The 15,923-nt window shown below is 42.5% G+C and overlaps 2 protein-coding genes across 11 annotated transcripts in view; both read left to right on the top strand.

The window, feature by feature from the left end:
- Positions 1–3,771, top strand: part of ptprk (protein tyrosine phosphatase receptor type K) — a 174,408-nt gene extending 170,637 nt beyond the window's left edge. For all 10 annotated transcript variants that reach the window (XM_056765384.1, XM_056765392.1, XM_056765389.1 and 7 more), the window contains 4 exons: positions 205–330; positions 440–603; positions 2,225–2,360; positions 2,712–3,771. In XM_056765384.1, coding sequence (XP_056621362.1) covers positions 205–330; positions 440–603; positions 2,225–2,360; positions 2,712–2,765 — 480 coding nt within the window. In that variant the 3' untranslated portion in view covers positions 2,766–3,771. The remainder of the gene's footprint in view (positions 1–204; positions 331–439; positions 604–2,224; positions 2,361–2,711) is intronic.
- A 275-nt stretch (positions 3,772–4,046) lies between these two features.
- On the top strand, positions 4,047–15,107 carry themis (thymocyte selection associated). The gene is made up of 6 exons (XM_056765140.1): positions 4,047–4,255; positions 5,059–5,196; positions 5,733–6,194; positions 7,387–8,441; positions 14,464–14,560; positions 14,676–15,107. The coding sequence occupies exons 1-6, from the start codon at positions 4,165–4,167 to the stop codon at positions 14,819–14,821; spliced, it is 1,989 nt and encodes a 662-aa protein (XP_056621118.1). The 5' UTR covers positions 4,047–4,164; the 3' UTR covers positions 14,822–15,107.
- The last annotated feature ends 816 nt before the right edge of the window (positions 15,108–15,923 follow it).

The raw sequence follows: 15,923 nt of genomic DNA, 5'->3' as shown, positions 1-15,923 counted from the left end.
AATGTGTGACTGGTGTGTTCAGGTGTTTATGTGTGACTGGTGTGTTCGGGTGTTTATGTGTGACAGGTGTGTTCAGTTGTGTTCGGGTGTTAATGTGTGACTGGTGTGTTCAGTTGTGTTCGGGTGTTAATGTGTGACTGGTGTGTTCAGGTGTTTATTTGTGACTGGTGTGTTCGGGTGTTAATGTGTCTCTGGTGTGTTCAGGGTTGTCCTCAGTACTGGCCTGAGGAGGGAATGTTGAGATACGGTCCTGTACAGGTGGATTGTATATCCTGTTCGATGGACTGTGATGTCATCAGTCGTCTTTTCAGGATCTGTAATTTGACCAGGGTTTGTTTCTTTAGATTTCTTATGAATTCAGATTCTTTGTGGGTAAATGGGGTAATTTTGTGCCTCACGTCATATAGCAGAATGCTTAGATGTTTTTTTTTGTTCTTAGCCACAGGAAGGTTATCTGATGGTTCGTCAGTTCCAGTACCTGGGGTGGGCGGGCCATAGGGAAGTCCCCGCCTCCAAGCGCTCGTTCCTTAAACTGATTCTGCAGGTGGATAAATGGCAGGAGGAATGCGAGGAAGGAGATGGAAGGACCATCATACACTGCCTGTGAGTCTCCATGTGTTATTCATAACTCGCATCACATCTGTCACACCAATACACAGTCATGAGAACTCAACAGCACATCTCTCTTCACCTGTGTCTCCTCACCTGTGTCTATTCACCTGTGTCTCTTCACCTGTGTGTCTTCAGTTGTGTGTCTTCACCTGTGTCTCTTCACCTGCGCCTCTTCGCCTGTGTCTCCTCACCTGTGTCTCCTCACCTGTGTCTCCTCACCTGTGTCTCTTCGCCTGTGTCTCTTCACCTGTGTCTCCTGACCTGTGTCTCTTTGCCTGTGTCTCTTCACCTGTGTCTCCTGACCTGTGTCTCTTTGCCTGTGCTTCCTCGCCAGTGTCTCTTCATCTGTATCTCCTCACCTGTGTGTCTTAACCTGTGTCTCTTCGCCTGTTTCTCTTCACCTGTATCTCCTCACCTGTGTGTCTTCACCTGTGTCTCCTCACCTGTGTCTCTTCACCTGTGTCTCTTCACCTGTGTCTCTTCACCTGTGTCTCTTCACCTGTGTCTCTTCGCCTGTGTCTCCTCACCTGTGTCTCTTCGCCTGTGTCTCCTCACCTGTGTCTCTTCACCTGTGTCTCTTCACCTGCGCCTCTTCATCTGTATCTCCTCACCTGTGTGTCTTAACCTGTGTCTCTTCGCCTGTTTCTCTTCACCTGTATCTCCTCACCTGTGTGTCTTCACCTGTGTCTCCTCACCTGTGTCTCCTCACCTGTGTCTCTTCACCTGTGTCTCTTCGCCTGTGTCTCTTCACCTGTGTCTCTTCACCTGTGTCTCCTCACCTGTGTCTCTTCACCTGTGTCTCTTCACCTGTGTCTCCTGACCTGTGTCTCTTTGCCTGTGCTTCCTCGCCAGTGTCTCTTCATCTGTGTATCTTCATCTTAGTCTTTTCACCTGTGTCCCTTCACCTGTGTGTTGCTGCTACAGTTGATGTTGTTACTATTGTAAAACATGTGTTATATTCATGTATAATTCTGTTATAACACTGTTTGGAATTTAGTTGTTTTTAAATAATAAGGATAAAGAACAGTATTGATAAGTATAATTCAGAGGATGAGAAAATCCGAATAAGTCTGTTTTACCAGTGCTGTGGTTGATTTTGCTTAAATAAATACTGTAATACTCATAGTTCAGAGTATTAATAGTTTTAGTAAAATAATGTAAAAAGACCAGACACATCAATGCCGGGAAACTTTTCTACCCCAAACAGCAACATTCACAGCGTGAAAATGCACCAATGGCTACATTTATGTCTGTAGAAGTAAGATGATCTGCAGCTGACATTACTTCAGTTCACTTTACTACACACAGCAATACAAACAACAGCCATGCATGCTCACGTCTCATTGTTCCTTTAAAAAACTACTGCTAATACTTATAACATTACTAATAACAAAAATAATTATACAAGCGCACCGGTTCGCTGAGCGGTATGTATCCTGGAAGTGCGCAAAACTACTAAAGGTGTCAGAACGTTACAAAACTGAAAAAAGGGCCAATAGGGCAGGTGTTCAAGCACCGTCTGCACCCGTGCCTGCTCTCTTTACGTGTCTCTCTTTACGTGTCTCCCTTTTTACGTGTCTCTCTTCACGTGTCTCTCTTCACGTGTGTCCAGGAATGGAGGAGGCCGCAGCGGGATGTTCTGTGCCGTCAGTATCGTGTGTGAAATGATCAAGCGTCAGAATGTGGTGGATGTTTTTCATGCCGTCAAGAGTCTGCGGAACAGCAAACCCAACATGGTGGACAGTCCGGTATGTAACCTTCCCTTCACATGATTAAATATTTATACCTCTGATCTTTATCATCAGCTCAGTCATAGTGTTTAACCTCATGACTTCATATCGTGTTATCTTTAGTCAAGTCATTAGTATTCATTGAGCACATTTGAAAGCAAGTTGCAGTAAATACATTTAACAAAGATATTTTGACAGAGGGAGAGAGAGATGTTTTGTAGGTTGTTGTGGTTTTTTAGAGCTTCGCCACATCCTTTGCTCAGTTTACACCTGCACTCACATTGAAGCGTCATCGTTTGTGTTTCTGTAAAGTTTTCTACACCACATTCAAACAATTCATCTGGATTGAAAGTCTATTTTGATTTAAAGGAGCAGTATCGTTTCTGTTACGACGTTGCCCTGGAGTTCATCGAGACCTCGTAATGAAGATCTTTGATTGATCATCTCTGTTTCTCATCGGGACGGCGCACACTCACTTCTTCAACGTTCAACATCTATTTGTTGTATAAATGTCTCCGTTTGTGATTTCACCATGTCGAGGTTCACGAGATTGAAGTGCTGGCCGTCTGGTGGCATTATTTTTCAAAGACACTGATGTTGTTATTGTCGTTATTTTTTGCTGAGTTTATTTTGTGCAGCCACATGAAACATTACAGGCCGAGCTGTTTGCATGCTGAGCTCTTCTTTGTTTTCTATCACACACGTTAATAAAGAAATGAGTACTTGTGTAGATATTTTGAAAGGGATTTTCACCATCATCCGTAAATGAAATGCAGGTGTACGTATAACTCGAATGGCTAGGTTACTATGTCTTTATTGTTTTTGTTGTGTAGCAGGTGATGACCATAAGCCAAAGACTTGTGTAAATATGTGTATAGGAATGAAGCGCATTGTTTGTATTTATTGTTTTCTTGCATTATTGAAAGCTTAAAACAATCATGAGCGTTTTTCATCTAGCCTAAATTTACAGTTTAAACATGTTGTACATTTATATGTATCCGACTGATTGAAGTAGTGTTATTTTGAGTTGTATTTAAATAGTTTTTTTATTGAACTTAAATATTTTATCTGGTTTGTTTTAAGTATAAATTGTGATTGTTTTCTTTACTGAAGAGGAACTCTGAATGAAAAGACAAGAGCTCTATTTTTTCTGATGTTTTCACATTTGTATTGTGCTGGAAATGAAACAAACAATGAAGTGTACGCATTCAAATATGAACAGTATTAGACTCTAGTGTATTTAGGATCAAAGCCAATTTAAAAAGAAAGTTACAGCCGATGTTGTTGCTGAACGGACATCTTATAGAAAGAGAAGAAGATCCATCTTGTCAATTAAGTTCTGTATTTTTGTCTGTAGTTGTTGGCTTTATGGCTGTAATAACATGTCAAATATTCAAAATACTTTGAATAAAAAAAATGTGTTACAGAATGTTTCGATGTTTTGTTGGTATAAAGGTGTTTTTTTATTTTTTACGTTTTATGTAAATATGAGTGTGTTATTTGTAATTGTTTATATTAGTTTGTAATAGTGTTAATAGTTAGATTGAGGTGCCAGTGTATGATTTGACTTGATGATATTTAGTCTGGTGGAGGATGTGGGATTTGTGTAATTTTGCAGAATCGGCGGAGCTTGTCGCATTGAGTTGTGGTCTGCGAGTTGTGCTTGGCTTCCGTTTGTTCTGTACACAATGCTTCATAGTTCATACTTCACAATTCTCAGTGAAACGGCATTTGCCTTCAGGAGTTTCATTTTAATCCTTTATCTTGATGGACTCATAGAGTCCACAATCAGTTGTTTGTGTCTGTTAGAAGAAAACAGAAAATGGCTTTGACGCTGCATGAATTTACACAATGTGTGAATCTGAAAACTTTACCACGAGTTCTCCAGACTCAGTCAGGAATCTACTGTCAAGGTAACAAACTTCACCTCCATCTATCAAATAATAACTGATCACACAATCCTTCATTCTACAACAGAAGATCATTGTGTCCGTCTGTAAATGTACTTTTCTTCTTAGAAACATGCAGGTGAGAAATGTTTGCTAAAATATAACACTGCTTTGATTTTTATTTATTTAAAAAATTGTATGAATTGAATCCAGAAGATTACACAAATTTTTTAACGAAAATTTATGTAAAATGAATGATAACAAGTGTTCAACTTTAAAATAATTGTTATTACATTTATTAAAACAATATTGTTTAAGGAAAGTGCTGCACATGAAATAATACAAAAAAAAACATTTACAATAGATTAAAAGCATAACATGAGAAGCTTTCAACATTGTTTAAAAGTTTGATTGACAGACATGTGATTAACATTTGAAATAGATCAAGAAAGAAGAAAAGAGACTGTGCTAACAATGTTACAATGTAAACCATTAGACAAAGTTAGTTTTCTAACCATATGCTCTCGGGGTGAAATGTTTTAACAATCCTTTAGTAGCTGTAATGTATTATAAATATATTATAACTGTAGTATTATAAATGACTGCAATGTAAATGAAATCTGTTAAAATTACAATAAAACCATCAAGAGAAAATTCTACTGGCTTCCATTACGATGTCTGTGTTCTTATAGTAAGTTTATTGGTTCCCATTTTCCAGAATCCAACATTACAATTCCAGTTAAAGCTTTTAAATCCAGTAGAATTTCTCTGATTTTTTAGGGGGTATAAACAGAAAATACTGATTTGTGTTGTGTTTTGTGTTTCAGGCTGTGTTTATGAGATGTTTGGAAGAGAATGTTCTCTGTCGACAGGAGATCTGCTGAAAATTATTGATATCACAGTGACTGGATTCACTGCTGTCAGCTCCAGTAACACACACATCGATCTTCCACTAGACTATCCCGGTACTGAGAACCACAATCTCTCATTTCAATGTGGAAAGAGCTTGTGTGTTTGTGTGTGTGCGTGGCCCCTGTTTCTATATGTTAGTGGGGACCTAAACCTGATCACACACCAACTCATGGGGACTCGTGTAACTGTGGGACCATAATTGAGATCCTCATGGGCACAAAAGCTTATCACTGTACAGAACAACCACAGGAACCCTTAAAAAGAAACAATTGCATAGTTCCACCGTTAAAGTCTTGCTGATAAACTCTTTGTGGCGGTTTCCCCGGACGGGGATTATCTGAACACAGGACTAGGCCTTGGTTAAATTTACCAAAAACATTTCTGGTTGGCATCTTGAGAGAAAACAAGCACACTGATATATTTTAAGATAAGACTCGAATGAAAAAGAACATCTGTAACATTTAAATTAATCTGGGACTAGTTTTAAACCCTGTCTGGGAAACCACCCCTTTATGATCATGTGTTCCACATGATTTAGGTTTTCATCATTTGTGATGTTTCAGCGGTGTTCTTGTACTCTGTGTGACAGGTATGTTTAAACTGATAGCCGACAGTGAGCCGTACAAAGACGTTGAAGAAATCGTGGAGTCGGTGAAGATCAGTTCTCACAGGTCGGGTCAGCCTGTGTTCATCACCCGCTCGGACATACAGCTCCCGAATGGATTCGTTAGAGAGAGAGAAGCCTTTAAAATCACAGACGTCAACATTCGACCTGATGGAGGTCATGTGAACTGTGAGCTTCTGCACAGAGAACCAAAGTCGTGCTTCAGTCTGAGTTTCTGTCAGCAGGGTCCCTTCATGGAGTGTGAAGACGATCAGTTTTACACGCTGAAGGAGATCGCAGACTGGAAGATCTCTAAAGGCCGGACGAGATCTGTTTCTCAGGTCAAAGATCTGCCTAAGAAAGACTTTTTATTTCCCCGTGTGTTGGAGAACGTGTGTGGAGAGTTGATCTTGACTCCAGTCTATGAGCTGAAAGCCGTTACAAGACGTAAGTGGAACCGGCGACTCGTTTCTCTTGTTACCAACATGATCATAATAATAAATCGCTCTAATAATAAAAATATCCATCAAACTTAAAAACGTATTGTATGTTCCATTGAGCAAAACCAATTTTTTTTTACTTTTAGTTATTTTTTCTTGCGTGAAGCATAAATTTGACTTTAGAAAGCATTAGAAAATCATACTTGATTTAAACAACATTCTCTGAAAACATCTCGAAAGTGTTGGAAGAAGAAAGTCATCATGATGATCATTGATAATATGTCTCTGTACTCAACTCATATCATATCATGGTCTGTTTAAATACTGGATTCTGATTGGCTGGAAGGTGTGCATTAAAACCAACCAAAATTGATCATCGTCTGATCATAAATTGGACTGTAAACATCAATAGGGCAATTTCGTGAAAATATCAACCTTACCATGAAAAAAATGTTTTATATGCAATATGATAACAGCACAGATCTGAACATTTGGTGGTTTATATACTCATGTGAGTTCTCTCATCAAATTTGTAAAGTATTTGTTTTATTTTTAGTGCATGATTTTCAGGATTGTCACATCCATAATGCTACATATTCCTCATAAATGAACACATGAAAATGAATATGACGTAACTATTTGATGTTCTATAAAGAGGTATCACTTCTCCATTCATTGGGTATTATTGCTTCAGGATTGTGCATTTTATTTTACAGAAATCCTACAAATTTTGACGTCTCCCAATAACGCATGTTTATTTCCCTTTTTTTATATTTTTTTTTCATAGACTGACTTTTTTGATGTTTAGACTCAACAAGGGTTCAACAAGGGTTCAGTAAAATATAGACAGATGGTTAAATATAATCGTAACAAATGTATTCTCTGAGCATTTTTGTGTCAAGTCCATAACGCTGGAATTGCCCAATCGCAAATTGTTTTAAGCTTGGGAAATGGTACAAGCGGCTAGCTGTACAATTAATTCAACCACCTTCCACTACTGCACAAGTAGCCATAGATTATCCCTTACTGACGTGACGTGTGGTTGCTAGAGAAGTCAATTGAAATGAACGGTATTATTTCTGAAACAACATGATGTGTGTGCTGCTTCTTTTGTCCATAAAGAGTTGATTTGACTGGGACATCTGATGCTCGTGTCTGGTGAATAACGCCTGTATCCTCTGTTTTATTTCATCCCACAGTTAGCCAGAAGGTTTTGCTTATCCCGTCCAATTTGGACGTGGAGGTGATGGATGTTACAGGGCAGTTCGACTGTGATTCTTTCGAGCAGCATTTCTCTCTGAAGGACGTCTATAAGAGTCCTGCTGAGTTGTTCCCGGTTGTGGCTGAGCTGTCGTGTCTGAGTTCATTCAAACTCTCACCCGAGCTGAACTCTCTGGTTCATTCCGATCAGGTGATCATTCATCATTCTTACTGTCCCAAACGAATCCTGGCCTCAGAAATGTGTAGCGAATCTCCCAGACACTTTCTCATTCCGGAGTCCTACAAGGGACGCTTGAAACGCAGGCCACGGAGATTCCCCACCGCCTACGACCTGGAGCGAGCTCGCAGTGAGACGGAGGAGATACGCGTGGTGGCCACCAGAGAGTTCGAGTCCGGATGCGACGGGCTCGCTTCCGTTCACGACGGAGATCAGTTTGTAGTGACCAAAGGAAAACGAGGTGGGACCGAGAAGGCCGCAGAAGCGTTTGAATGTCTGAAGGTGGGAGAGAAGAGTCAAGAACTGGAGGTGAAGGAGTCTGTGCGCCTACCCATGTGTTTGGAGGGTGGATTTGTTGAGCTTGTTAGCGACAAGCGTCAGTACACCATTGCAGAGATATGCCGATGGTTCCCTCTGCCCTTTAACGTCAATGTGTCCATGCGTGACCTCTCCCTGAAGGTGGACATTCTGGCCGGAGTGCCCGGTCTGTGCATCGAGGAGGAGATCTCTGACCCCTGCCTCCTCGTGTCCACCTTCGACCTCTCAGAGATGATGGAGGTGCCGGTGAACCGTACAGACTTAACCCTTAAAATCAAAAAGCCGTGGACTGGCGAGAGTCTGGCACGCAATGGGATTTCAGCCGTAGAGGAGATCTCAGAGGACGGTTACTTTACCCTGAGGAGGTACGCTGTTGCTACGGTGACACCCCCTCCAAGACCTCCGAAAAAGTCCAAGAATCCTCCTCCACGCCCCCCCAGGAGCCTCTCGTCCAGATCTGAGCAAACGCATGCCAAGGACTCCAGCTGCTCCCCAAGGGTAAATAATTTTTCCACTGCATTCATTTATGGCCAAGATTTTATCTTTTGCACGAATAAAGGAATGAAATCCTGACTAAAAGCATCCAAAAGAAATGCACTGTTATGTTGTAGCATCTCCAAAGTACTTACCCTTTTCCATGAACACACCCACGCGCACACACACGCAAACACACACACACACTGACAGCATGACAAGACGCATGGAAACTGTCATCAAAATCCAGGTTATCACATAATTAACCAAAAACTTTTCCTAAATACATATATAAATTTGACTGTTGTGTTGCTTGACTCACCGCCATTGACGATTTTTCTCGTCATTAAAAAAACGGTTCCGCACCAAAGACGAGTTATTACGGCAATCTGTGTTTGTACTGTTATACAGCAGGAGGCGCTGTTACACACCTTTGGAAAAAGTACAGAATCTCTGAACCTAGAAGTATGGATATGGAAAGCATATGTTTGATCTGTTTTTATTGATTGTTCTGAGTGTAATCTGGGTGGAGTCTTTGACCAAAAAATTTTAATTATCTCAGCTATTTAATCAAAGTGATGCATTTTTTAAGAAACCTACCCACATCTAGGGAGTGATAAAAAACGAACAAATGAAGTTAGAAGAATACAGTTTATTCTTTGTTTATCCATAAATTAATTACAGAAAATGTACTGTGAGCCATCAAAATTTAGTGAAAACGTTTAAAAACGCTGTCAACTTTTTTTTGAAAAAAGGCCGGCGGGAAATGAGTTAAAAGTTAATCTGAACTTTTTTTCTCTCAAGAAAAGTATGCTGTCCTAATTACTTCCATTATCTACCCCACTTGTAAGTCGCTTTGGATAAAAGCGTCTGCTAAATGACTAAATGTAAATGTAAATGTAAGTATTTGAGGTGTAAAATATACAGAGCATCTCTTGTGTTATTTCACCTGTTTCTCCAGTTTTAAATTTCTGCAAATAAATGCAAAGAGAAACAAGATTTTATTTGTTATATTGGCGGTAGTAATATAATTTTACCCAAACTCAAACCTTTAAATAGTACATTTAAAAATCAGAAAAACTGTCTCAAAAATGGTCTCTTCATTTGTTTTATGCGCTGTATATACTGTATATATTTACATTTCATGCATTTGGCAGATGCTTTTTTCCAAAGTGACTTACATTGCAGTAACCTATACATTTATACTTAGGCGTATGCAATCCTCTGGGATCAAACCCACAACCTTGCGTTGTTAACTCAATGCCCTTACCACTGAGCTACAGGAAATTTATATAATGTATTAAATAGCATAAACTGGAAAAGGCCTAAACACAGTTTTATATTTTACTTACAGTATATACAGTTTTATTCAAAGCTTAAGACCTTTGTTAAATGCTCAATTAAATGTCATCATTTTAGCATCAAATCAGGTTTGATGAGCCATTCAGTATAACGGTGGTTCCTGTACAGGGTTTTAGATAGTCCTAGACTAAAATAAATGTTAGAGCTGTCTAGACTGAAAACAGTTAGCACAGCTCACACCTTAAAATAAACTAGTGCCCTGGATTTGTCTGAAAATGCACATCAGTGAGGTTTTGTGACATCGTTATAAAATGTTTCACTTAATCTTATGTCTGTTCTGGTTTAATTTAACCCCTGTCTGGGAAACCGCTCCTGAATGTGCAAACTATTTCATCCTTAGATGTTTTAAGTCATGTCATTGATCTGATATTGCAAACAGGTCACATCAACCATTATAATAAGATGCTTGAATGAATAATTTGGCTGTAAGAAGTAGTCATTTGTGAATATAGCATTGTCACTGTTCTTCATGGATCTCAATTACTGTAAAGCAAAACTTTCCATTGCTTTTACCCTTTAAAACCCATGCAATGTGCATATACAAAAACATTGAGAAACACAAATGCAATGTAAATAACGTCTTGGTTACGTATGTAACCTCAGTTCCCTGATGGAGGGAACGAGACGTTGTGTCGAGAACAACAGATAGGGGTTCGCCCTTGAGAACCAATCAACTCTGACTACTATAGTAAAGGCCAATGAAATTTGGCGAATGAAATTTGCATGCCGGTCTCCGCCCCCGCATGTCCGGTATAAAAGGAAGCCGGCGTGCAGCATTCATTTACCTCTTGTTCTGAAGAGCCTGAGAGCCTCTCACGACTGCAGCAGAATACGATACAGGTTTGTGGCATAAGGGACACAACGTCTCGTTCCCTCCATCAGGGAACTGAGGTTACATACGTAACCAAGACGTTCCCTTTCTGTCGGTCTCTCGACGTTGTGTCGAGAACGACAGATGGGATTACCTATGGAAAACGCCACAACGCTGTATCGCATCAATATCTCTAGCGAAGCGACGGTAACAGGCCTGGGCGTGTCAGCTCAAAGCTTTCATGAAACTGTAACCTTGCAGTGTGGTGGTCGGGGGGTCCCAGAGCTTTCTTGTGAAAGATGGGTACAGCCCTGACCGGTAACCTTTCACGGACGGGGCCTTAGCTCTTACTGGCGAGAGGCCGTCCGGCTCGGGTTTACACCGGGTGAGCGCAACTCTTAATCAGAGAAGCGCTGCAGAGGCCCCCTCCTACCCGCGGGGAGGGAATGGTGGATATAAGTATGGTCTCGTCCTTGGAGGAGAATGCATGAAACGTGCGGTAGTTAACCGCGAGGTGGAGGCCCACCTGGGGAAGCTCATGGGTTACCATGTGTGGGAACCGTTGCAATGAGGATATATCAGATGGAACAGCCCCCGGGGGGGTGTTACTGCGTCCGATAGCACTAGGTCCGGTTAGAGCTATCTGTGATAGTTCATATGGTATCCCGGCCTAAGGGGGAAGGCTGCTTTGGCCAGCCAACCCCCGGGGGGTGCTTGCTTAGTGATGGATGGATTGCCTGTTCTTAACCAGTGTCTGGGTAAGAAGGAAGGTTGGTGAGGTACCAGTTTCTTAACCAGTGTCTGGGTAAGAAGAAAGGTAGATAGCACACTGACCCAACCTCTTGGAGGGCGGGAAGGCGCTTTCGCAGGCATACGCCCCCCTGGATGCAAGTCCTACATGTCGCCACGCCCAGAGCATCAACTCTGAAGCGAAGTGTGGTTAGACCAGTGCGGTGTAACCAATAACACTTGGTGCTCCTCTTCACTGACCTTGCACAGTGTCTGTGCCAGGAGGCTCTTGTGCGGGGGGAAGATGTACTTCCCACAAACTGAAGGCAATTGATATGCCAGCACAGACCGGGACCCGTCCAGCACCCCGCTACGGTGTGCCCGTTGCACACTGCGCCCCACCCCTGCAGCGAGGCGTCAGTCGTCACCACGACATGCCTTGTAACCTGCCCGAGGGGAACCCCGCCCGGAGTAAGGTCATGGAAGAGCAAGGGGTTAGGGTGCGTCGGCAGCAGGGCGTCAACACCATGCGCGTGCTGCCGTTGTGCCACGCAGTCCTCGGAACGCGACTCTATAGCCAGTGTTGAAGCGGTCTAATGTGCATCAATCCGAGGGATATTACCCCCACGGAGAACACTATGTGTCCCAAGAGCCTCTGAAATTGTTTCAGGGGACCGCCGACTGCCTGAAGTGTTCCAGGCAGTTCAACATCATGGTGACAAAGTTTAGTTCCATACCGAGAAAGAGGATGCTCTGCACTGGGGAGAGTTTGCTCTTTTCTCGGTTGACCTGAAATCCCAATCGATCTAGATGCCGGAGCACCAGGTCCCTCTGTATACACAACAGATCTCGCGAGTGTGCCAAGATAAGCCAGTCGTCGAGATAGTTTAGTACCTGCACACCTTTTGTCCAGAAGGGGAGAAAGGGCGGCTTCCACGACCTTCGTGAAGACCCATGGAGACGGGGACAGACCGAAAGGCAGGACTCTGTACTGATATGCCTGCCCCTCGAACGCGAACCGTAGGAACAGCCGGTGTCGAGGGGGATCAAGACATGACAAGTAAGCGTCCTTCAGGTCGATTGCCACGAACCAATCCTGACACTTGATGGATGTCAGGATGCGCCTCTGCGTGAGCATCCTGAACGGCAGCTTGTGAAGGTGCTTTGTTCAGGGTACGCAGACCCATGTGGTGCAACCCGCCGTCTTTCTTGGGAACGATGAAGTGCGGGTCGTGACCCACTGAACATCTTGGTTTTAAGGGATGAACACGATGCCTGTTTTGCCAGAAGGGTGCTGACCTCTACCCAAAGTACGGAGGCGTCCCTGCCTCTGACAGAGGGAGAGATGATGCCCCGAAACTTGGGAGAGTCTTTGGCGAACTGGATTGAGTAACCAAGACGGACCGCCCTCATTAGCCAGCGAGACAGTGTGGGCAGCTCTCGAGCTCCCAGGGACTGTGACAGGGTGACCAAGGGGATTGTCTGCTTCATCATTCCCACAGGGGGTGGTTCGTCGGCTGATGTAGCTCACCATCTGTCGCGGGGGTTTCCCTGGAGGGATGGTTGGCTCCGCGTTTTTGCCTGCCTGGCGGGACAACGGCACGCACTGTCGGTTTGAGAGTGGTGGCAGCTGTCGTGTGTGTACGACCCAACGCCTTGGCAGGGCGTGAAGTCGGGTTACCAGGCACAGTCCAGTGGAGTGTGCGATCGGCTGCAAGTACACCCGGGGAGAACGGAAAAACTCTGCGAGTAAGTGGGCGCCAGGCCCTGAAAAGGCCTGGCTTTGGTGACGAGGCAGGAGCCGTCCCGTACTGACCGATCAGAGCCGTGGCTGTGAAGGTCGGGCCTGATGTTGTTCTCCCTTGGGTCTTCCCGTCAGTGTCCCTTCTTGCGAGAAGGTTGCTGACGGGGTGGAGGTTTCCCCCTCGACATCGGCTTCCGGGGTGCCGCCTGTGGGGGCACAGGAACCGGAGCCGATGTCGAAGAGGTCCTGGGTTGCCGGGAAGCAGACATCACGCAGGATCTCGGAGGCCCCTAGGTGGCCGAGTCGCGGCGTGAAAAATGTGGCTAATTGCCACTGGCTGCTTCACAGTCAAAAACTGCTGAGCGCAGTCCTCGACAGTGTTACAAACAACCCACCCTGCGAGATGGGTTAATTCAATTCAATTCAAGTTTATTTATATAGTGCTTTTCACAATGTGTATTGTTTCAAAGCAGCTTTACAGGGGCAAACAGGAAAAACAGAAAAGTTAAAACACAGCACAGTGCATATTATTTATACAAAGATCATTCTAATAAATAATATCTAATTTCTAATTAAATAAATAAATGAATGAATGCAGTCTCCCGGTGAGCAGGCCAACACTGCCCTGCTGTGGCGAGAGAGGAGGCAGCCTGGCCCGCGGCTTTGCAAGCTATCGACACAAGTGATGCCGAAGTCTTACGCGCTTTGGACGGTAGGCGTGGACGATTCTCCCCCAGGTGATCCCCAGGGATCTTGACGTAGTCCTTGGCTGCCCCACCATCGAGGGAAGTAAGGGAGCCGGAGCTGGTTTCACTGGAACGGTCCGTGAGTGGAGCGTTCCAAGTTTTACACAGCTCCTCATGCACCTCCGGGAAAAACATGGCACCCGGGGTGGGCGTGGTTTGCACTGCACTCCGACCTCAGGAACCACGTATCCCAGGGTTAGCACGGATGACATCACTTCTGCTTCCTCCTGAACTCGACCGCTGGGGGTGGAGCTCGGATTCGTCAGAATCAAAGCGATAGTTCACCCAAGAATGGAAATTCTGTCATGCACACTCATGGACAATTTACTGCATGTTTTATTGATGAAGTTGCTTTTGATGACTTTCTGATTCTTAAGTGCATGTTGTGTTGCTGTCTACGGGGGTCAGAAAGCTCTCGCATTTCATCACAACTTTCATTTGAATTTGTGTTCTAAAGATGTTTGACGTTCTTCATTGGAGAATTTTAATTTCTTTGAACTATCTCTTTCATAATAGTTTGATATAGTTGTGCCAAAAAGTGGATGCTGTTTAAACGTCATCTCAGAGTGAAGCTGCATGATAAAATTACATTTCTCTAAATCCACTGAAGATGGTCATCAACTCTCATTTAAACGCTATTCTCTTGTGTGGCAGAATCTTCACATTCAACCTTTTAAGCGAGAAGAAGAATACAGTGACTCCAGACATGATAAAAACACTCTCATCGTTCCGAAAGGTTCCCCAGAGAAAGGTAAGAAACCCCATTTCTCATTTCCTCTGGGTTCTGGGTTGTAATGTACAGTTGGTAAGCAAGAAACAAGTGTCTTCACAGTACAAACAGTTATTGTGTGTGTTTGATTCCTCAGCTCTTGCTAAGGGTGGAAGTCTGGACAACATATCCACTAAAAGAAATGAAGACGAGGATGATGAGGACGACATGCACGATTATGAATACATAGATGAAGATCAGCTGGACAACATCAGGAAGACGAAACCCAGTAACACAATATAAATACACTGTCCAGATATTCAATATAAAGAGTTCACTTGAGATAACATGACTGTTTTAATTGAACAGAAATCACACAAGCATGTACATGGAAGATCAATTATTTATTTTCTGGATATTAGTATGGTTTAATATTATAATATAATCTTGTAAAAGTCCCAGTTCTGTAAGACATGAAGCTTTTGAGAAATGGGATTCATACAGAAACAGATCATTGTTGATTCATATATATACAGTATGTTTTTTTCTGTGGATTAAAGTGTATTGTGACTCCTTTGTCAGCATAGGATACGTCATAATGATTTATTTCTTGAATACAATGATTTCTTTTTACCTTCCACTAAAACTCACTTGGATGCCGCCGTATGTGTATGTGTTCAGGTGAATATGAGAGACCTCCACACTTCTTCACTTGTTCTGATGAGGTGATGTTGAAAGCAGTATTTTAGCTTGTTACCTGAGGTTACGTTTATCTTTGAACTAAAGCACCACAGGATTGGGTTTTTGCAATGGCCTCTTTATAAAGTCATAGACAGAAAAACATGCATAAAACTTTAAATCACACAGAGAAACATATTTTTTTAGTTCAGTCAGTGTATTCTGACATGTTTACATAAATAAATAAATGGACCAGACAGAATAATAATATATATTATGATAGTACACAGAATCTGCCCCACCACAACATTTTTTATTGGAACACTGACTTCTTAAGACCCCCTGGAATGGTAAGGATGAGTTTAATGATGGATATAAGTGCTTTGTGGAACTTAACTGGGGCACTCAATGCCATTACAAGCTAGAAAGAGCCTGAACATCCTTCAAAATGACTCACATTGTGTCCGGCTGAAGAAAGTCAAACACTCCAGGGATTCATGGATTTTTTCATATTTATCTGCACTTATTATTGTTAGTGTTGCTTTGTCATTTTTATTTTGCCCGTTTCATTATTTTGATAGTAAAGGTTTTTTATGCTTTAACTAAATTGTAGAAACGTTTTGTTAAAGCCCGATGAATACATTTATTTAAAAAATCACTTTTTTATGAACTATTCCTTTTATCTAAAGGTTTGTTTGTGAAATCAGGGCTACAATATTACAACCCA

Source organism: Triplophysa dalaica, chromosome 13 (assembly GCF_015846415.1).
Source record: "Triplophysa dalaica isolate WHDGS20190420 chromosome 13, ASM1584641v1, whole genome shotgun sequence".
In the NCBI taxonomy this organism is placed as follows: Eukaryota; Metazoa; Chordata; class Actinopteri; order Cypriniformes; family Nemacheilidae; genus Triplophysa; species Triplophysa dalaica.
The sequence above is the reverse complement of the archived record's forward strand: the minus strand, read 5'-3'. Positions and strand labels throughout refer to the sequence as shown.

Coding starts and splice junctions, on each gene's coding strand:
- themis (XM_056765140.1), top strand. CDS start 4,165: ATGGCTTTGACGCTGCATGAATTTACACAATGTGTGAATCTGAAAACT. Junction 8,442..14,463: donor ACTCCAGCTGCTCCCCAAGG/GTAAATAATTTT, acceptor CTTGTGTGGCAG/AATCTTCACATTCAACCTTT. Junction 14,561..14,675: donor GAAAGGTTCCCCAGAGAAAG/GTAAGAAACCCC, acceptor TTGATTCCTCAG/CTCTTGCTAAGGGTGGAAGT.